The sequence below is a fragment of the Mesitornis unicolor genome, unplaced genomic scaffold (assembly GCF_000695765.1).
Source record: "Mesitornis unicolor isolate BGI_N332 unplaced genomic scaffold, ASM69576v1 scaffold7625, whole genome shotgun sequence".
In the NCBI taxonomy this organism is placed as follows: domain Eukaryota; kingdom Metazoa; phylum Chordata; class Aves; order Mesitornithiformes; family Mesitornithidae; genus Mesitornis; species Mesitornis unicolor.
Genome location: NW_010187445.1, coordinates 36,693 through 59,076, shown reverse-complemented (window position 1 = coordinate 59,076; position 22,384 = coordinate 36,693). Strand labels below are relative to the sequence as shown.

At 41.5% G+C, this 22,384-nt stretch overlaps 1 protein-coding gene across 1 annotated transcript in view; it reads left to right on the top strand.

The window, feature by feature from the left end:
* WNT7A (wingless-type MMTV integration site family, member 7A) overlaps positions 1-21,147 on the top strand; it is a 33,985-nt gene extending 12,838 nt beyond the window's left edge. The window contains exon 3 of the mRNA XM_010185444.1: positions 20,545-21,147. Coding sequence (XP_010183746.1) covers positions 20,545-21,024 — 480 coding nt within the window. The 3' untranslated portion in view covers positions 21,025-21,147. The remainder of the gene's footprint in view (positions 1-20,544) is intronic.
* The last annotated feature ends 1,237 nt before the right edge of the window (positions 21,148-22,384 follow it).

The window sequence follows — 22,384 nt, the reverse complement described above, 5'->3', positions numbered from 1 at the left end:
ATACAGGAGCTGCAGATCAGATCTTACAGAATGAATGTAAATCCTCTTGGCCTCTTAGCTCTCTATTTTACCTTCCCCACCATTTGTGCTCCTGGGCATTAGGAATTATTTTAGCTTTATCTTAGTGTGACTTAGAAGCAAATGGGAGAAGGAAGTTGGGAACAGCAGGTAATTTGTGGATACTATTTTTGTTGTGGTAATTACCTGTAGGCTCTGAGACATCTCCACTTATGCTGGAGCCAAGCAGACTGTATTGAAGAAAAGCCATTTCCATCCCAAACAAAAGCCTAACCCTTCTTTTATTTAATACTACTGTAGTAGTTTTGTAGGTGGGAGTATGGTTTTTACTCTGTCTAGTATCCCCTGTGCCTGTGGCTGGCTCTGTAGTGCAAACATGGTACTTCAAGACACTAGCAAAATTAACACTGAATTCTGAGAATAACTCAAGGACTAATCATTAATATTTGCTAAACAAATGATCTGAGATCTTTATTACTTGGCTTCTGGTAGCATGAAGGCATACACTGAAAAGCCTTGTAAAACGCTAAGGCCCACAATCTGGTCTGCTGTACAAGCACAAATCCACTGAAATAAAAAATAGCAGAGGAGTTTCACCTTTGTGGGAAAGCTAATTCCTCGAAAGCTCTGCTTTTATTCAGTAGGTGCTGGCAGTAAAAGATTCTGAAGACATGACACACCAGCCTGCAGAGCACTGCAAACACAGATGGAACTGGCTACTGCCTAGAATTTTTTATTCCGATGCAAAGCTCAAAGATATAGACAAAAAAAGAAGTTGCATTTTTTGTCCCCATTATCACCCAGGTATGGACCTTGGGTAGAGGACTGGGGCTGTTGGTCCTGGAGCTGGCCTCTGGGAAGGCAAAGCATTCAGCAGCCTCCCCTTGAGGACATGAGCTCCTCGTGTGTCTCACCTATATGTGCACAATTTGCTGGCCTAAAAGATCACGCCTGGGAGATCCAGCTCTGCGCATTGTTACCTGGGAGAACAGTGGTGCGTGCTATCTCTGGCCATCTGCCATTTCTCCAGCAGGCTCAGGAACTGTTCCGATCTACAGATATTTCTACCCTTCTTCCTGCATCCCTTACAGAGCAAAATTACTGATCTCTGTTCGAACAAATCTCTGTTTGAAATCTTCAGGGGAAAGAGAGAGTAACATGACAGAGAAGAGGCATGTTACCCCACCAGCCTGTAGAGAATGAATAAATGATGTTTTTGCTAGAGAGATTCCTTTCAGGTTTTGCTCTTGTGTGAAAGATCACAGCTTTTAAAGACAATTGGCAGAGGAAGGCCATTTCGGGTATTTGGCAAGCTAGGTCTCTCACAACCTAACCCTTTCACAACAAAGACTGTCTTGTTTTGAGGAGGTTCTCTCCCTTTTGGAACAGTATGGATCTTATCAGCCTCCACACAATCTATTCTTGGTGGCTTTCCTCTGGGCTACAAATTCTTGTCTGGTTTTACTCGCTCATGGCTAGGTTTTTGATGATATTTATGCACCTAGGAGACAGACTGGCACCTACTGGGCTTCCAAAACTAAAGTAGATGTTCAATTCTTATTGATTTGTTATCTTAACCTGTAGGCATGGCTACACTGTTCGAAAGTCAGTCCCCTCTGTTTAGTCGGTCTTGCAGTGTGAAACTGCACTGTGTCTTGTGCACATTCCCCTGGGCGCTCACAAATGACCTGTGAAAGTGTCCCTCTTTAGGATGACACCAGCTGGAGGTGGTTCAGGATGCGCTCTAGTAAATCATACTTATATTATTATCCAGTTGTCTTCTTAAGAATCACTTCATCTGTTCCATCTTGGCGAGCAAGAGATGACAGACTTTGCACTGCAGTAGGCAGGGAACCTGAGCATAGGTAGGACTGCATGGTATAAACCATGGAACCACCAGGAAGAGGCTGAGCCAGACTTTGGAGATCTCAGTTCAAGACTTTCCACCTTCTCATAGTCTTGTTTTACCTAGGCAGGTGTCTCTCTGCTTCCTACGGTGCCAACAACAGCCTCTCTGAACCAACTGAATACATGACTCTGTCAGAGCAGTAATACCATTATCTGTCAGCTCTTTCTGGAAATCAGTGAAAATTGACTCTATCAAATGTGGAGTTTTAGAGGTTGTAGGTGGAGAACATCCACATTCCCTTTCCTCAACAACCTTGGTAGTGTGATGCTTGAAACACTCGTGTGCACATCCAGGATGTAATGAGAAGCACTCCCACCTGAGACCAGCGTGTGTGAAATGTCTCCATTTCCCTCTGCTCCCACACTGCACACCAATGCCAGTGGTGCCAACAGTTCTGCAGAATGAGCACCAGTGATGCCTCTCCTGCCAGGGTGGAGCGAGTAACACTTTTCCTTGCTGTTAAAGCACCAAACCACTAGGACTGAGTTTTGTAACACACAGGCACAGCTTCAAGGTTCTCAGGCTACTTGGAAGGGAAGGGACAGAGTTCAGAGCAGGGGTTACATACACCCTTGCAAACCTGGCCCCAAGCAGTGTCACCTCATTTGTCAGACCTTCTGGAGAGCAGTGATTTCTGACCTCTAGAAACAGAGTTTAGAGTGTCTTTCCTCTTTGAATCAGTATTTCCTGAAATGCTGATTCACTGCAGGAAGAAGCAAGCAGCACAGGGAGAACAGGAGGAGAATTCACAACAGCTGGGTCAGAAAAGAGAGATAAAGCTTGAATCAATTTAAAGGCATAATCCTGATTTGCCCTGCAAACTTACATGTGAGGGGTTATAATTGCAAGACTGAATTGTCTGTTAGCAAATTTGTCTTCTCAAGTACAAAGTTAATTAAATTACTGTTAAGTAACACAATAACGTATGTCTGTGAGAGATTTATGCTCCAAGAAATAAAAATGTTATTCTCCAAGTTATCCTGCTAAAAAATAGCAAAGTAGGTACTGAAAGGTTCTACATATTTTGGCTGTAAACTCTTCATTTTGACAGCATGGCAAGGTACATGACCAGATTGCTCTCTCCTCTCTTTGTGACATTGAAATTCCACAAATGGCATCTTGCATCAGCGTTACATCATATTAAGTATAATGCAATATTATGAGTCACTGTTATAAATCATGGGCACAGGCCGCATTAGAAGGCTTTTGCAATTCAAGAGCACATCAAGGTGGATTTTTATTCAGCGCTTCTCTTTGGAGGTATACCTGGGTACACTAACTTTGCAGCATATCATCATTCTCTGAATCAGTAGGGTTTTGGTTTTCCCTTCAGCTCTGAGGCTCACAGGAGAAGCACAGTTCGTGTCCAACAGAGTTCCTGCAAATACGGAGCAAAGCTATGAGCAACAAGAAGGTGGTTCTGAAGTGGATCATGCAATGATCATAAAAGACCGAAGTGTTTAGCATTTATCCTTTAGGGAGAACTGTAATAATGTTGAAGTGAAGCACCAGCATTTGGAAAGCAGGGAGTTCAGGAGTTCTCCCGAGCCATTCTGTAAAGCCTACGCTTCTGCCACTCACCCCCCTTGACTTGCTTAGCTTCTCTGACCTCAGAAGGAGATTGCTGCCATACAAATTTCCTGAACTTCTTCCAGTTCTTGCATAGTGTGCAATCACCACACCACTGCAAGAATTTAACTGTTCTCTAGAGGAGACAGCTATTTCTACTTCATTCAGGATACTGTTTACTTTAACTGGCCTATTAGCCTGACTACAAGCAGCAGCACAGAACACAAGCTGTTGCAGATGAACCACTTGAAAGGTTGTAAGCATCTAGCGCATTGTTAGAAAGAAGACAAGACTAGTAAAAGAGGCTGCCAAACAATTTAACTTTTAAAATTTTTCTGACTATAGGCACGAAATTCTGGAGATTTAATAGTTCTGCCTGAACTAAGTGTTGAAGCACGTGAAAACACGGCACTATTCCTGCTTGTGCCCATGGCTCAGTTCAGCTGCCTGCAGCTTGTGGGCTTGCAGCCCCGCTGGGATGGCCCTGCCCCAGGGAGACCTCGACCTTTCAGGGGCACCCCAGGAGTCCAGCAGCTCCTGCAGGAGCTCTGTTTCCAGAAGACCGTCAGGGACGCATACTGCCTGGTACAGTCGGTGTGCCAGGAGGACACGGGGCCCATGGCAAAGCCAGAAGCTTCCTTCCCATGTACCCATCCCAGCTGCAATCTGGCCCTAAGCAACCTCTGCACACACCACAGCTGGCTGACAGTAACCAAACCCATCTACTTCTGCATTCGGCTGTCTCTCAGCTCCATCAGAAAAAACGCCTCTAACGGTACACGCACACCAGAATAAAGCTCGCCTGTGTCTGGAAATTACCATAGACTCCAGAGAGTCTCAGAGCCCAGCTTCAAGCAGAGGAGAACTGGGTGAGGCTGTCCTGACACTGCTGGCTCCAGCAATCAAGTGATATTACGGTATCAGCAGCACAGCCACATGTTTCTTGGAGTTCAGAACTTAGCAGTGCCCTCGCAACTGCACTTAACATTTTCCAACAGTTTTTCACTTTTTTTTTTTTTTGGCATGGGCACACAAACATTCCTAGTTTTTGCATTCAGAGGCTTCTGCTACTTAATGTTAGCTAATGCAAAGCTGATGAATGATTTTCCTCTTTACTGGTAGATACTAACTACTTGAGAAACGAGCACAGCTGTGGTACATTCCTGGTTTAGAGTTGCTTGAAATTGGACAGCATTTCTCAGGAGTAACTTTAGACTTCTAGTCACAAATTCCTGTGAGGGATCCTGAGGACAGAAGCATACTCAGGACTAGTTGTGATGCCTGCTTGCTCAAGAGCTTGTTCATTTACATCCAGCTCTGCTTACTCCTCCCTCACTTGGACCTCCATCATCAACAGATGTGTTGAGCGTGTAGGACCAACAAGACAACGCTTCGCCCTGTGCTGCACTTGCAACACTCAACTGACCAAGCCCTTTCCAAGGCTTCTTGCCTGGGTGATAAGAGACCAGGAGAAGGCCTCCTATGGGTCCATTTCCATAGGAATATGGAGAGCTCAGTCAGAAGGTGGGTAGGTGCCCCTTGTTGATAGTGGCAGTGGCAGTTCTGACAGACTTCAGCTGTAGCTGTTTAGATCCCTGACAGATGAGGTTGGTAGACTCACTAATGTGGAGCCTGGTAGTGGAGAACAGGGAAGAGCAGTGGCACAACTGTTATGGAGATAACCAAGCCTAAAAAACTGCACAATCAGTCTTTAGCCAGAGTAACACAAAGTACTTCTGCTCAAAAACAACCAGTAGTCTTAGAAATAAAAAATGCAGCTCCACTTGTAAAATGTCTCATAACATCTAGAAAATCTGATGTTTGGTGCACCAAATATGCCCATGTAGAATGCCCTGGTAACTGGCTTGCTTAATTAAGCTGTAAAATATTTTGCTTAGATTAAACTGGGCAGACAGAGAAGATTTAGGGGAAGGTTTATATACATGGCTTGCGCCTCACTGTGGCCAGATAGAATATATATAAAACGCTTCTGACAAATCTCAATTTGACATGGCTGTCCTGTCAAAGAGAAGGAGCATCCATCTGCAGATCTGGGTCCAGCTATAGCATGTTGTCCGAGGTAAACCCAGTCCTGACACACCCTATAGCTCCTGTGTTTCACAGCCCTCTTGCTTGAAGGCTCTCTCTTCTCCCAAGCACTCCAGCCTCAAGGCCTGGCACCACAGCAGTTAGAAAAGGAGCGTTAGATGCAACAAAGTCTTTCCTGGCAACTTTGTCACCACAGGTTTGCTGGGGAGCAGCAGGATCTCCAGAAAGGCCTGGCACTGAATTTGGAGGAAGTCCAATTCACTGACTGGGAAGACTCCCATTGAGGTTGGTGGGACCGCAGGACACAGCTGAGTGCTTCCAAAAACCCCATCCCTACTGGGTGTCTGCAGGGCACAACAAGACTCTACTGGGTAATTTCCTAGGTGTGAAAAAATATATACACCCTGTGCACTCTTACAGTATTTTGTTTCCATTTGAAACGATCAAAAGTTCTGTTTTATGGCTTTCCTACTTTTTTTAGATAATAGTCTTAAAACAAGTCCCAGCGTGACAGACAAGCTCTGCATCTTCTCAGCCCAGAGGAAAGATAAAGGGAACATTAATGTTAGTCTAAATTATGAGGGGGAATTGGACTGCACAAGAACTGTAATCCGCAAGAATGAATTTTCATTCCACTTGTCCTCCACTTTCAGCTAATCAGAAATTGTGATACATGGTCCTACTTGTATTTTGGCTTTCAACTCCCTCTTATATCTTCTGTGGTTGAAAACTGAATTCCTGATTTACGCTGAAGATTAGGGAATGATAAATGCTATCACTTACCTGCAGTCTCAGTTTTAGAGGATTCTGGCATTATGAGCAAAACATGCATTTCATGTATATGATTACTCGAGCTGGCAATCTGTCATGCTGCTGACAGAGATAGCTGAGACTGAGGGCCAGGGTCTGTTAATAAATAACAAAGACCTCAAATTCCAAATTTAATATCGTGTGCCTTTTATAACTGAAATAATCAGATGTTTGCTATAATGATTAATTTGGTCAGCAGAGCCACTAGCTGGGTCACACCTTTTTGGACATTTTCTAATTTAATTCAGTCTTTCTCTTTGGACAGTTAGCAACATTTCCCACAGGGCATACACTTGTCACTCAGTGCTCAGAGGGGAACATCATCCAGGTGAAAATAGTTACTGTCAAGATTATTCAGTTCTGGCGTTTTCAGCACCTTTGGATGGGACCCTTGGTAGAGTCTTCAGTGTCTCTCATGTTGCAGAACAAAAGCCCTCCTTTCTAAACAAACATTACTGATTTGAAGCCAATGCAGCTATCACAAAGCATAATCACTTCAAAGTAAATACGTGCCATGTTTGGGTATTGTAAAACTTACGCTGATCATGTAATAAAAGTTGTAAGAAATAGAAAACATAGTACCTATTAGCCTTAACTCTGACCTGTGAGCATGGCTCTTTTGCTATGTATTCTTTCTAGTAACCTGAGCCTTTTGAAGTTTCATTGAGAAATTAAATCAGAATCCAAAATTTTCAGATTCATACCTAAATTTGGGCCTAAGTTGTTGCAAAATTGTCAGAAATAACTGATGAGCACAGTTCTGCTTCTCCTGTGTTCCCCAGATTTCATTTGTCACCCTTCAAATTTAGGTTTCCAAACCTAAGAATGATTTACTTGCATAAAAGTAGACACTACTGTATCTGCGTTTTATCAATTGCAGCAAAACCCAACAGAAGGTGGGTATTGGCCAAGCTAGCAGGAAACTAATGGTTAGGCCAGGCTATTTACATAGCCTAGAACATTTTTAATACACAAAGGCAGTGTTTATAATACAGATGAAGTTCACATTGAGTTATGGTGGAGATCTCGCACTGTGCTGTCTCACTGATGACATCTCTGGCAAAGCATACCCAGTCGTTACAGAGCCCTAGGTTTGTGTGGTTGAATCTCTGCTATTGTGCTGTGTCAACGGGGACAAAAACTGGAATCTCCTGCAGTGGCAACCCAAACCTCTGGAGTCTGAGCTGAAAGTATATCCGGGAACATTTCCGAGAGCCTTGCAATGATGAGTCAGTAGCATGAACTCAGTTACCTGGGCTGAGCAGAGACATTTAGAACAATACATAACAGAGTCTTTTGGTAAAGATGAGAGTTAAACCAAGGCTTGGTTCAAATGCTTTATTAAACACTTGGTGGCAGAAAACTCTAAAGTCATGAAGCCCTGAATACTCACCAGAAGCAATAATTGTTGGCATTTGCTGTACAAATGGACTTGTGCTTTAATGGAAAGAATTTCCAGGTATTTTGAAGTAAACAATTAAAAAATCGATTAAATGCAGAACAACCTTTTAGTCCAAGGACACAAACAAGGCCTGTTTTGGTACCGGCACAATGTAGAATGGATCTATTTAAGGATGAGGGTTTCAGGTAATTTCAGAGAGGATGTTCAGCTCTGCATGACCAATTAGTCCCAAAAGGCACTAGTACTAATTTGAATTAGAACTGGTAAGTGAAGTGACCCTGAGCCTTTTGGTACTTATAAGTGAGCTGCACCTAACGAGCTACATTTGGTCCTCTGGGACAAACAGAAGGCAAGCGTCAGTGTTCACAGACTCTAGATAAGGTCTAAGCAAACATCTATTGCTAGTGCTCAGTAACAGGTTCTCTTGGTAGCATCAGCTGGTGGCCTACACTAAAGAAACTAGCCTAGCTTAAGCATAGTAGATATTATAAAAACTATACGACCGGACACAGTTTTGAGTACAACCACGTATTCTCTTTCAGGGCTATACCCACACAAGATTTTAATTGAGTCATAGCACATACTCTTATCTTTGGGTATATAAATCCTGCAGTCATAAAACAGTTAACTATTGAGGTGGCACAATAGCATGCAAATAAAGAAGTTCAATAAGGAGTCAAGAATATGTGTCCAAAGGGCTTGAATTAAGACCTTGGTTGAAAAAACAATGCTCCAGGAAATGCAAACAATGAAACAGTGGCAGTGCTTTCCTGCAAAAGCATATCTTACAGGTAATGGCAGCTCTCTGTTTGTGAATTGCACGGGATCTAACTCCACTAGTGTTTGCACTGCTGACTGGAGTATTTCTAGGATCTATATCATTCCAGTAGTCTTTTATTTCATGCAAGATTCTTCAAGCTGTCTACCCTTTGTCATATTTGGTCAAAATTACTAAAATGGTGCAGCCATTACCAATGGGACAAGATGGGAAGTTAGAAGGGAGCCAGACACCAAGTGAACACTCAGGCTTTGTTTTTGAGAAGTCTGCTTTGTTACAGCTGGGGTAAATTCAGACTAAAAGGTGTAATCAAAGACTTAAAATAATTTCCAGAAAATTTTAGATTTAAATAACTATGCTAAGGAATACTTTAGTATTAAGATTGTTTTGTAATTCTATTTAACAGTTATACTTTATATAAAGGTTCCCCTTAAAGAGAGATTTATGAAATTAATATCTGATTAATATATTGAACATGTGATATAGACATGCATGGTTTCTTTTATTAATGGGATTATGTACTGGTGAAACTGGTGCTTAGAAGGTATTGTTACAGGCATCCTATGACCTTCTGAACTAATGACCTAGAGCAATTGGTTAATCCTTTGTTAAAAACATCAGTCTTGATATCGACTCATTTATACATGGCTTATGAAGAGGAACTATTAATCGTATTGTTGGGGTTGCTACTTAAGTCATCTATAAGTAGTGAACAGGCAGATCTGTTAACAAAAAGCAGCAGCTATGTCTGGTCTGGAGGGTGAGCTGACCAAGGGGAATTACATGCGTCAATATGGTAACCTCAGAAGTGAATTTCTGTTAATATGTGATTGCTCACCTGTAAGATAAATGTTTCAACAATTGCTTAAAATACCTTAGAACTAGAATGAAAAGGCAAAAATCTAATAAGCAAGAGGGAAAGCCAAATAGGTTTGCTTAGACTGCACTAGGCATTATGCATAAAATTAGAAAATTCCACTTTCTTCTGTATAGGAGGAAATTTTCATTGACAACAGGCCAGAAGATCCTTGTTAAAATTCTTGGCCTGCATAAGGGCATGCTGATCTTGGCAGCTGCTGGGCTACAGAGATAGGCTCTGCTGGTAGGATCTTATCTCTGATAAGTGGAAGCTATTTGAAAACATGGAAGTGTGGATCTATTGTCCCAGCTGCAACTGGAGGGGAGAAGCACTTATGTATAAAACTGAATTTGATAGTCATCTTTGAGGTATAATTATTCTCACAAGAATATTACAATTAACACCAAAATCATATTACTTTATGATAATATGGATATTTCTATTTGTAAACACAAAGTGTGTGGAAATATGTTCACCAAACTTAATGTAACATTATGATCAAATTTCTGCCTTATGAGAACTAAAATAATTGCACGCTGATTAGCTGGAGGAGTAATGGGGGATTTCTCTTAAAATGACAGGAACAGCTATGACGTCCTTGAGCAGCTGTTATGTGCTGTGCCAGCATGGTGGTATCCCACCTGGGGTACAACCATCCTTGGCAATGCACTTGAAGCCTCTGCCACCATCTAGGTTATGTTATCTCTGCAAAATAGTGACTACAGGGAACGGAAGTGAGTTTGAGATAGCTCAGGTGCTCTTTCCTGTTGAATAACTGATGGGTAGGCAGAGCGGACAATGGGTGCACCTCCAGCGTCATTTACCAAGTTGTGAACAGTATGTGAGGAATTCGGGTTGAGTCTTAAATCTGTGTCTCTGTGAATCAAACAAGAAGGTACCTTGTGCTTCTTTCTAGAGCAAATGAGTTAATGAAGAAGTGAAGCTAAGAAATACTGCGTGTTTATAAAGGCAGTCATGAAAAAACTAATGTAGAAATACTTTGAAATCACCTCAAAAGCTTGATAGAAAGGAAAAGCATCCTTTGTTTACTAAAACTACTGGCTGGGAGAACTAAAATTGGTATGGTTTTTAGCATGAGAAATATGCCTTGCATATTATCATTTGCTGAGTACCAAGGGTTAACTCTCATGTGTGGTATGCAACTAAATGAACCTATAATTAACTGTGTGTGGCTATTGGTTAAAAATGTTTGGAAGCAATATGAGGTGATACTATTTTGCAACTAGTACTCCTGCCAGTACCTGGCTTTATTAGTTTAGCACAAGAGGTGTTTTCTGATGAGTTGTCTGGAACAAGTAAGACTGTTCTTTTGGTTTCTATCACTCTTTGGAAACTTTTCTCTCGACAGCTTAAGCATTTGTCAAAATGCTCTACCTGGTTGCTCCCATTTCTTTACTATACAATGCCAGCATCACTTCATTTGAGTGCTTCACTACCAGTGGGGAGAGTTACACGGAAGATGAAGTTTAGTGGAAATGAGTCAACCCTGTACCATTTCTCTGTGTACATTAGCTGTGTCAAGGATGAATTCCCTTTGTGTCATTTCCTGTTTTCCCTATGGTTTTTTACGTGAAGAATGACTCAGGCTCCATGACATAGCCCAAAGTGACGGGCAGCAATGACATCCCTGCCTGAATAAACCCCCAGGACTTTAACTCATTGTGTTGTCAAACTGAGGAGCATAAATAAGTTTAGTTCATTTTGTCTGGGAGTACTTCCAGTTTCTTCAGATATAGAATGCTAAAATACAAATGATAAGCACAATTGCTTGCTTTCTTTTTAAAAAACCCCACTCCATTCTACATTTTAATGACAGCTTGATGCACTGACATTTAGAAGCCTATGGATTTAGAAGACTATGGATGAAGATCTCTGTCCCAAGATCAAAACTAAAACCAGACACACTGGAAATAGGATGCTAGAAGAATTATACTGACTTTGAAGAGGTCGAGATCGGCAGACATCATGCAGTTGAGATATCATTGACTTCATTACTCTGATACAATGACTGCAGGACCAAGCTCCTAGACTGAAGTAGGGATTAGGGAAAGTGACATTTTTAGCATTCGTTATCTTTTTAATACATGGCAAAACACCTCACAGATCACTATTTTAGAGAGGCCTGTTTTAGAAGTATTAGTATTATGGAGTGATTTTAATTTGTGACCAGAAGGTAAGGAAGGTAGATATGATCTAAGAAGAAATGTTATGGTGGTAACATGTCCAAATGCAGAAAAATTGCTGTCTCATTTTCTTTGTAAACTGCCTTAGTGTCAGTGAAAACTGTCCTGTTGCTTCATTTTTCAAAACTCCTTCATCATCATCTTTTATACACTTCTAGCATGAACTTGCTATCCAGTATCTTTTTGGAGAGGAAGATACATACTGTAGAAAACTTATGTAGTGATAGGAAGGTAAACTAGATAACATAACCAACAACTCTGTAATTCTCTAACACCACCCCCCTTTCCAGTCTATTTTAGCTTCATTGTACAAAGTGCCCAGATAGGCCAGACAACAAGACTGTTCAGTATTTCACAAGCTAAAATCCATCATATACACAGTGCCAGTTTTGCTTGGACGGCAGCAAATAACAATCCTAGATAAATTTTCCCTTAATTTCACAATCCCATTTTAGTAAGGGGCTAGGAAATCACACTTTCACTTAAACAAATATAAAATATAAAGTAACATATTAAATGTCTTTAAGACAATTCTGCTATATTCCAGTAATACTGCATGAAATCACATTAAAAGAAACCAGATTTTTTCAGAACTATTTTTTCCAAGTTCATTTTTATGACTGATCTTTGAACTTCCTATATGATGACACTTACTTGGCACTGCATTGATCCAGTCTAATCTAGGTGATAATGGGTCTCCCAAGAGTTATTTTTTAAAAACAAGTAGTTTATCAAACACATTGACAGTTAAGATTTCAAATTATTTCCATTTTTTTCTGTTGAAATATTTGCCTTAAACAGAAAATTCCACTAAACCAAATTGCAAGTCAGACCGTGCTTGCAGACAGACACACCAGGAAGCCATCACAGCAGCAACCCCTCAATAAACTGCCAAGCCAATTTTCAAGTACTGAGCTTTTGTCATTAGCAACTCAGAAAACAGAAATGCCACACCGGGAACCGCTCATCTCAGCCTATTTGCGCACAGACAGTAGGAACCTGCTACGTGCAGTCTATTTCCTGATATAAAACTCACCTAAGCATTAGTTTAGTAATTCGTAGTTGAGAAAAAAAAAATTGTAACTGGACTTCCTGCCAACAGGAGAAAGGGTGGGTAGGAAGGTTATGTATTTGATATTACACAGAAAATCACCAACCACATCTCTTAAGAGTATGCGAAACTCAGCCTGAAGCTCACAGTTACTGCTCGTGAATTAATGGTTTTGATTTACACTTTGATGACCAGGGAGAGATGAGGGTGCAGGTACTTTCTCTCTGGGGAAAACTGGAATGTGTTCATGAGAGAGGTAAGAAAGGCAAGGAATCCCACAGCCTGGCTTGCAGCTCTTATCAGATACGATGGAAAAGGGAGGGGGTGAGGGAGAAGAGAATACCTGGCATGAGACCTGCTCCGAGCAGGGACTGTCTGATGTGGCAGTGTGGATTTCTGCCTGTATCATTCCTCTCGAGTCCGCATCTGATTTTGCTGAGCTATTAACATCAGGTGTTGCCACATCATGCCCACTATCTCTGCAAGCAGTATCTTGATGAAGATAAATAAAAACTTAAGAATATTATTTGACTTTCATGGGCCTTTATTAGATTTGCAGAGCTGTCAGGGAAAAGTATTGACGAATGAGAAGCTAGATATAGACTGAACCACATACATGGATTCCACTTTCATAGCTACCTTTGCAAAACTGAGAGGGTTTTGGCAGAAATTTGCGCTAGGAGCAGCTATGGTGGGAAATGAGGTGTTCTCCTAGAAGGACCCCTCAGTGACAGAAAGCTGAAGTATTATGACAGCTTGTTTTATTTCACATAGCAGTTCCTACAGTTTGAAAAGAGGCAAAGGTCATTCTTTGTGGTTTAATTAGAGAAGAGCATTATTAGGTTGTGTGAGAATCTAATTGGATAACATTCTTAAAAAAATAATGTCCTTTTTATCCTAAGTCCAACTGTTCTTAAAAAAAAAAACAATTATAAAAGCATCCCATGACATTACTTTTCTACTGCTCTTTTGTTTTTTGGTCCCAGAAGTGGTGATATATTGATTTAGTACATGGCAAGTCATGAAGGTTATCAGAAGTATAAGAAAAATATGTAGGAGAAAATATTTGTTGCTGCATTCCTCTCAGCTTTTACTGGCCTTGCTCTCATTTGCTATTCTGCACAGTGCTAGTCACTGAATGAAGGGTATTAAGTCTTCTGTCCTCTAATTTAAATCATATAGCTTACCCAGGGAAAGAAAAGAACATCTCCTTCAGTTTGTGTGTGCTGACAGCAGTGCGTGAGTACGGGGATCATAATGACAGACTAGTATTTTTTTCTTATTTGATATTTTGTGGAAATAGAAGCTGCGTTTAGAAAATATTTGCTGCATATGGTCAACTTTTTTATAAAGCTGAAGTATAGGGCAATTAATATTCCAGGGCAGAAAGTATAACAATAATTATGAAACTCTTTAAAGCGCATGTAAGAAATGTGAGGAACCTTCTGCTTTGTGGCAGCATAGAGAAAAGTCAGAAATAACACACAAAACCTTAAACTTATGAGAGCACAAGATTTCTGAAGCCTTCATTTTTAAGGGTATCATGACTTAGAATCTGGAAAAAGTGTTCTGCTCTTTAAAATAGGATATACCCATTACTGAAGGCAGATGGTGGTGGTGGGAAACACCACCCATCTGTGGCATTTCTAGCATTGTGTCATTTATCAGCGGTCTCTTGCTGTCTTCACAATTAGTCCTCAGACCAACATGTTGCCTGATTTTCTTTACACATCTATTCCAAGGAAGGTGCAACGGTGGTTTGATTGATGTTGCTCACATGCTGTGATGAATTCCCAGCCATTTTTTATTTGAAACAAAAGTATTTCTTGTAATGAGAAAAATGGTTCAACCTGCCAAGGGTAGCAGTATTTCGGGGATAGTGATGGCTCACAGTGTTCAGTGCATTGAATTTGTTTTATACTGATTTCAGATACCATTCTTTGGCATAGACTTATTTATCAAAAACGTGAGGAAAAAAATCTTTTGGCTGTGCTTAGTAAGGTCTTCGTAATATGCTCAACTGAAATCTGAAAGGCTGCTGGAACGAATCACTCTTAGTATGGGACCCAGTCTCCAAACTCACCCACAGTCAGTTTGCCATAGGATATCAATGCAAAATATGTCATGTTTCTAGAGAACACATTTTACAACAGCCCTATTAATATAGTTAGTGAACATCCACTCATGGGATATAATCTTTTCTCTTTAAATATTCCCTTGCTAACTTTAAGCTTGCATTTGGGTACTTCTTTATTATGCTGTTTCTCACATTTCTAAAAGATTTCATAGGGTTTGTCTTTAATGGCAGTGTTTCTTCTTTTGTGCTCTCTCATGTCCATTTTTGTTTTCCAATGATAAAAACACCAAGTATTATTTCTTTCCTCAAGTTTCAGAGCTTGGTGTTAAGGTGGTCCTACAAGTTACCTGAACAGTAGCATCCTTTTGAGATTAGTTGAATAAAACAAGTGACAGAGTAATTTCCTGGTCATTTTAATCAGACATAGTCCTTTTACGGCTTTTCAAATCCATCTTACATATACATCCACTGCCCTTTTCAATGTCTAATCTTACTCTAGACCTCACTGCCAGTTGCACTGGATATGATTTGATTCTCAAGTAAGTTTATTCAAAGTCTAAATATGACATAACTTTATCGTATTAGGTTAAAACAATATTTTTACTCAATGAATCCTTCTTCAAAAGCAAAAGCTGGATCTCTGACTAATTCCTGAAGTTTGAGGAGCTTTGTCTTATAGCTACAATTGCCTCTGAAAGTAATATAAATCATAAGTCATAAATTCTCATCTGCCACAAGCTGAAAGGGGCAGGTTTGCATCTGTCCCTTGGCCACTTCAGCCCACACAACTGTTGTGACCGCTCTCCAAGCCCTGCCATGCCTGTGCCTCTCCAGGGTGAAAAGATCACTCTTGTTTTGCCAATAGTTGTGTTTTGTTTGACCTGTATAAAGGTATGTGTGCAGGCACGTGTAGGAGACGGGTATTTCCTGACCCAGATGATCCGATGTCAGACAAAATTAGGAAAGATGATGACTTTGGTGGAATAGGCATCAATGTCTGGTGTCTCACTAATTACTTCTGCTTCACATGCAGACTAGAGACCCAGCAGTTTCTGGTGGCACAGTACTGGGTCCCTGTCCCCGGCCATTATGGCACTGGCAGCACACTGACTGCCAGGAAATCAGCTGGGGAATGAGAATGCACTGGAGGTGAAATGGTTACTGCACTTCACAGCGTAAGTCCTTCAGGACAGCATTGACATGGAGTGCTTCAGCATTCTGGGATCGAACCCAGACCTGTGCCACCCAGAGTGGGCATGGGGGGGTCCCAGGCTGCCCTGGCAGATGTGTTTGGGAAGTGAGCTGACCAGGGAGGTACAGACCTAGGTTAACAGCGTCACTGAGCTGAGAAAGCCCCTACAGGTGGGTGATCAGTCTTTCTGAGCACGCCAGCCATACAACCGCCCCTTGGTCTGCCCAGGCCCGAGCCCCTGCAGCACCTGTCCCACTACCTGGGGGGCACACCTCTGACACAGCCGCAACTTGCCACCAAATGCCATTCCAGAACCCAGTTGCACGAGGCAGTGCTTTCTGCTGGTTTCACTGGAAACCAGGACGGTTGGCTGAGCCAGCCCCCAGCCAGCTACCGCTATCAGATACCCCGCTCATCACTGCCTGCTGCAGGACCACAGTGCTGGTACCAGCCCAGAGCTGCAGGGTCCTCCAGAGCTGCAGCTCTTCACCCTCACATGACGCACCCTACACATTCTCTGCAATACTAAAGGCGAAGAAAAAACATGTTAAGTTCCTAATGGCAGTGCCCAAAGGTACTCTATCTGAAGATAACATCAATAGAGAGAGCCAGCGCAAGTTCTCTTCACACAAACTATTTCCCAGAGGCTAATGGCAAGGGAGAGAGAGAGAAACAAGTACTGACAGTTTACTGTAGGAGCTCAAAGAAAAAGTGGACAAAGCTAAAAGAACTCCAGCTCTTTGTTCGCATTTAATCCAGTTCAGAGCATTCACTGGTGCATACAGATTTACTTTCCATGGCTGACGGAGCTGGATATGGTCATTTGGTAAGAAACAGAGGATCTAGGATTTAAATTTTGTGCCCTTCAGGCTCTAACATTTTAGGAAAAGTCAGCCCATAACGTATATAAAGTTTTAATGTATGTAAAAAGTGTGAGCTGCTGTCTAATACCTTCAAAGAAGCAAATCCTGATCTTGAAAGGTGAAGAATATTTTCTGTTTTTAACACAGACCAAGTTTTTAAGGGGTAGAGCGCTTCTTTTGGCTCATGGAAACCAAAGGAAAAACTGAGGACTCCTGTCCCTACCCAAAGAATCTCCTGTTTTATTTTCTTCCTTCTCTTTTCAACTCTTGTCTTGAATTTATAAAGGTGCTGATTTATCAGAGGCTACTAGAATAATGTAACAGTATTAAAATACAACCATCCACAGATTTTAATGCAAAACAAATAGTCCGAGTACCTGATATCGCAGTACAATAAAACTCTCAAATCACCATTGCAGGCTTTTGCTTTTGCTGAGGATAGACAGTTCAGATTACACGTAGCCTATTTTCTAAAGGCTATAGAGTCAATTCATCTCTGGCTGAATTTGCAAAACACCGCACTGAAAGACAGCACCAGCGAGGAGGATATGGATACAAGAACAGAACCAACAAAAGGGTTTGTGAGCAAAAGGTGGAGAGGCTGGGTTAGAAAAGCAAGAATAGGAAGGGAAAATTCAATTGCAGAGAATGGTTGACCCCAATTAGGCAGAGGTATTGGAGTGATTTTAACAGAGTGCATTGGAAATGCACCCCCAGCAAGTGTGAAGAGAAAAAGGAGGGGTAGCCAGTGAAACTTAGGAAGTGCTATCTAAATTTAAAAAACAAGCAAACAAACAAAAAACCCCAATAAATATGGCACAATGTTAAAAGAAAAAAAACTCTTTCTCATCCCATTGCCCCTTCCCCTTCCCCTCCCAGTCATCTAAGAAGGACCCTTAGCACTTGGGCTCAAGTAGCATGGCTCAGACTTCTTAAGTTCAGACAAAATGAGACCTTTTCACCTTCACTGCTCCTGCCCAGCCTCAGGTGAGACCAGAAAAGCAGAAGCTCGTTCCGGTTGGCATCGTGTCACCTGGGGCAGGAGACCCACACGGGACACGAGGCTGCCCGGTTGCTGAACTGCTCCAACTGCTTGCTCAGCTCTTTCCAGTAGAACTGCTCCTTCTCTCAGGGATCCCTACTGTAAATGGGATGTTAATGAAATAAACCAAAAGGCAGTTTAGGCTATTGAACTACACTCAGGAAAAAAGCCCTACCTGGATAGATGACACTAAACCATGCTGTATTTTGTTTAAGTGTTGCAAATCAATTTGGCGGATCCTGATGGAAGGAGAGTTAGAAGTATTTTGTTGCAAGTTTGAACATTGTACCAGGATATAAGGCCAGCCACTTAAACGAGAGCAGTGATTGAATTAGGGCTGAGAAGTGCATCCCTGGCTAGTTTCAAATTAAAAAAAGAGAGCTTTTAAAAAGGTACAAATGAGGCTAAGAGAATTTATGTTATTTTTCCGGTTTCTGTGCTGTAACTCCTTTTCTGTCTCCTCATCTATCTTCTCAGTGTACTACCTTATGAATGAGTGAGCAATAAAAGAAGTATGCAGTGGCTGAGAGAGAAACTCAAGATAACAAGATAATGCAAAACATTAAGCCAAAGCTCGAGCAGAACTGCAAGTTAAGATGAAGATGTGAATATAAAAGTTACTTACATCTGAGTTTTTAGGGCAGTCATTAGACAGTTTGCATAAAAAACTAATGTAAAAACAGTAGCACAAAATGTGACCTAGTATATGCTAAGTTCACATCTGTCGAAGTCTTGGACCTACATTTCTAGGCGTTTTAATCCAGTCTTCAGACCACACATGCGGACACTCCACTCGTAGATTAAAATAAAAATAAAGCTGTTTTAATGCCTTTGAAATCCCAGTCTGTATTGAAAAGGGGCAGATGAAGAACAATGAGTAAAAAAGCAGCTATAAACTACCCTACGGTTAGGTGATGGCCATTGCTGTGTCTAGGTGACATGGGAACAGCTTCAAAACCAAAAGCTGTGAGAGTAATAAGCTACCACATTCTGTCTTTAAACGACTTAAGGCTGCCAAGAACAGGACAGAGCTACATTCGGCAGTGTTAGTGTGCTGTTTGTGATCTGCTGGCTACACGGCTTAATATGCGCTTCTTCTTGCCACCCCCAGTTTATGCTGAGGTTTTAGTGTCCTGAAGTCCCAGCACACGTGTCCAGCTTTCGGGCTGGACTTCACCCCATCAGTGCAGGCTACCATTTTCAGCAGCAGCTGGATGAGTTTTCCAAACACTCAAAACTGAAGTGGGGGTTTATAGCAAAGGGTTAATTCAAATTTCCATATCACCTGCCTTGTCCAGGTTTGAGGCTGCACGGCTCAGCTGGGGATTCTCAGAGAAAAAATGATGTGGCCACACCCCAACCCCAGATAATCCCTTGGCTGGGCTTTCCACTGCTGGTATCTGCCAGGTTAGGCAGAACTTAATCATCAAAATTACGCTGTTCTCTTTCAAGCAAAGACCAGTGGGAAAATAATTGCTGGAATTAGGTATGTTTGCTACATTAACCCAATGTAGCTGCTAAGTGAGGTCAGTTACAGGACTCAGGACAGACAGCAGGGACTAAGCTGGTCTCCAGTTTTATTTGGCAAAGACTGGATTGGTAAACACACAACAAGAGGGAGAAGAGGCAAGGATAAAGCTTCAAGGGATGTGACAGTTGACAGGAAGATGAAGCTTTTTATCTTCAAAAGGAAAGTAGTGACAACTCAGACATAAGCATGAGAGACCCCCATAAAGCAGAGAACATGAGGCAGGGTGGGGCAGGCCATGGTGTTGAGGTGTTTGAGATGCTCTGACAGTATTAAGGAGGTAGAAAATTTTTCATGAGAATTGATGACAAAACATGAAAACAATTCCTTATCTTTACACTTACCCTTTATGCTTTAAGACAGACCTAGTTTTATTTTCTTTACCTGGGGCATTCTGTATGTTCCATTACCCACGTGAGAGGAGGCAAAAAACTTCAAAGCCTCCAGAAAGTAGGAAGAACTTGACTCTGGTATATTAAAATATTAGATTTCCAAACTGGAGCATTAACTTGCAGTATTCAGAACAGATGATGCCTGTATGAATCAATGATCATCTGCTCTACACTGTTGGTAAATGTGAGGCCAACAGGAGGGTAAGCATTGATCGAGTTTATCTGCTTGTTCATGTCTTGCACCAGCTTATGTCATTTTCAGGTGCAAGAACTGAAATGCAGTTTATTTTTGAACCTCTGTTTCCACAAATCAAGTTCTAGTATCTATTGTTGAACTTTCAAAGCATTCTGCATGTGGCATTTCATGTAATGGTCTCATTTTCTCCCTGATCCTAATTTCACTGCCATATGCTAAAAATTGCAGCAACAGAAAAATATGAAGTAAAGTTCTATTGCAAATTAAAGTGAAGAAAAACTGTGCTTAACAGGGTCTCATTTTACCTTTGGTCGGTGAAATTAGGCAAAGTTATCTTCCCTACCTAACTTGAAGTGCAAACGGGGATTCAGCTTCGCAGGCAGGGCTCAGCTGACGCTGGTGAGCATTTGCTACCTGGAACAACAGCATCACCAGGGAAGCAACACCCACAGCTTTGGTGGGAACCTGGCCTGTGTCTGGTGTCAACTCATGCTGGAGAGCAAACCCATCTGTGACTGCCATTCAATAGCTATCAAATAACCCTGTTATTTTGAAGAGACTCTTAGCTTGTATTAATGCTTCATTCTTTGTTCTTCCAAATACAGATTCTGGAAGAAAATATGAAATTAGAGTGCAAGTGCCATGGGGTCTCGGGATCCTGTACCACTAAAACATGCTGGACAACTCTGCCTAAGTTCCGGGAGCTGGGCTACATCCTTAAGGACAAATACAACGAAGCCGTTCAAGTCGAACCGGTGAGGGCAAGTCGTAACAAGCGTCCAACCTTCCTCAAAATAAAGAAGCCCCTTTCCTATCGCAAACCCATGGATACAGATTTAGTGTACATAGAAAAATCTCCCAATTATTGTGAAGAAGACCCAGTCACGGGCAGCGTGGGAACGCAGGGAAGGATGTGCAACAAGACAGCCCAGCAGTCCAACGGCTGCGACCTGATGTGCTGTGGACGGGGTTACAACACACACCAGTACTCGAGAGTGTGGCAGTGCAACTGCAAATTCCACTGGTGCTGCTATGTAAAATGCAACACGTGCAGTGAAAGAACAGAGGTCTATACCTGTAAGTGAGGATGTGGCTGGGCGGGCTGACATGGCCCCAGCCAGGAATACCTTTGCACATGCACTCAATGTACCTACGTGAGACTGTAGGAAGGACCTGCTCTCCCAGAAGAAATGCTGATGAATGGAGCCTTCTCTTTTCTTCTCATGTTTCATTGCTTATGTGGATACATGGTTCAGACTCTTATGAAAGTCAGCCAAGAAATAATAAAAAAAACCCACCCCGAGCCACCTGACACACAAAACAGAGAGAAAAACCGTGTCGGTTAAAGCAAGAAGCGTGGACTGCCTTGTGAAGAGACACTGGTCAGAGAGAAACCTCTGAGCGTGGCAGCTGACTCCTGGTTTCGGAAAAAGATGGGCAAAAACTTCTGTGTATAAGGAGTAGGGAGGGGTAGGGGAGAAATCCTCAAAAAGGGCTTTGCACGAGATGGGATGGACAGTGCCCCATAGTGAATTGCCCACGTGAGTGTGAGGATGACACTGATTTAGGCTTCAACACTTGTGAAAAGCTTCTGCTGCTCTTGCCCATCTTTCCACTTCATACCATTTGCTACAGCAAGTAGAACTGTTGGTGTTTTCTGTAGACACTGCTTTACCTGCCTATTTTGTGTGCGTGTGTGTTGCAGATTTTAGCACAGGGATTTGGGACACTTGGGCATAATAATAGCAATATTTAACAATTTATTCAGATAAAACTAATATTAATTTATTTAATTAAAAAGAACTCTACCAACATTTTTGGAACTATTCTGCAATTAAAGTAGATAGCTGGCTTTCTTTGTGGAATAATTTTGTAGAAACAGCAAGGAAAAACTGGAGCTGTATATATTATTCTTAACTAGGATATTTCTATTAGTTGGACTTGCAGGATACGTTCTACAGTACTAGATGTTTAAGTACAAAAGCTGGCATCTTTATATATATGTACATATACAAACACACACTGTTGTTTTGGGGGTTGTTTTTGGTTTTTAGTTTTGGTTTGTTTTTTTCTCCTGTTTGCTGCTAGTTGTCTGGAACAAAAGTCAAGCGGTAGGGGTTACAAATCTTTGCCAGTTTGGTTTATTTTTTTTTCTTCAATTAAAGAAAGAAGCATTAATAAAATCCTGTTTGGAATATGTCTAAAAATAAGAAAATCCAGACAAACTTCCATCTTTTGGAAAAATCAACCATAGGATAAGAGAGTATATTTTGTAAGAGACTATTTTTATATAAATATTTTATTTATACTACGTCTGCTTGTTCAACCTGTACTTTTTCTCAAAACAGGCATACAATTTGTAATTCTTAGGCTATTTAACAGAGAAAGGGTAATTAGTCTGTGGACACAACAGCCACAAGCTGGCTACGTTCAGCTGCAGTTGGT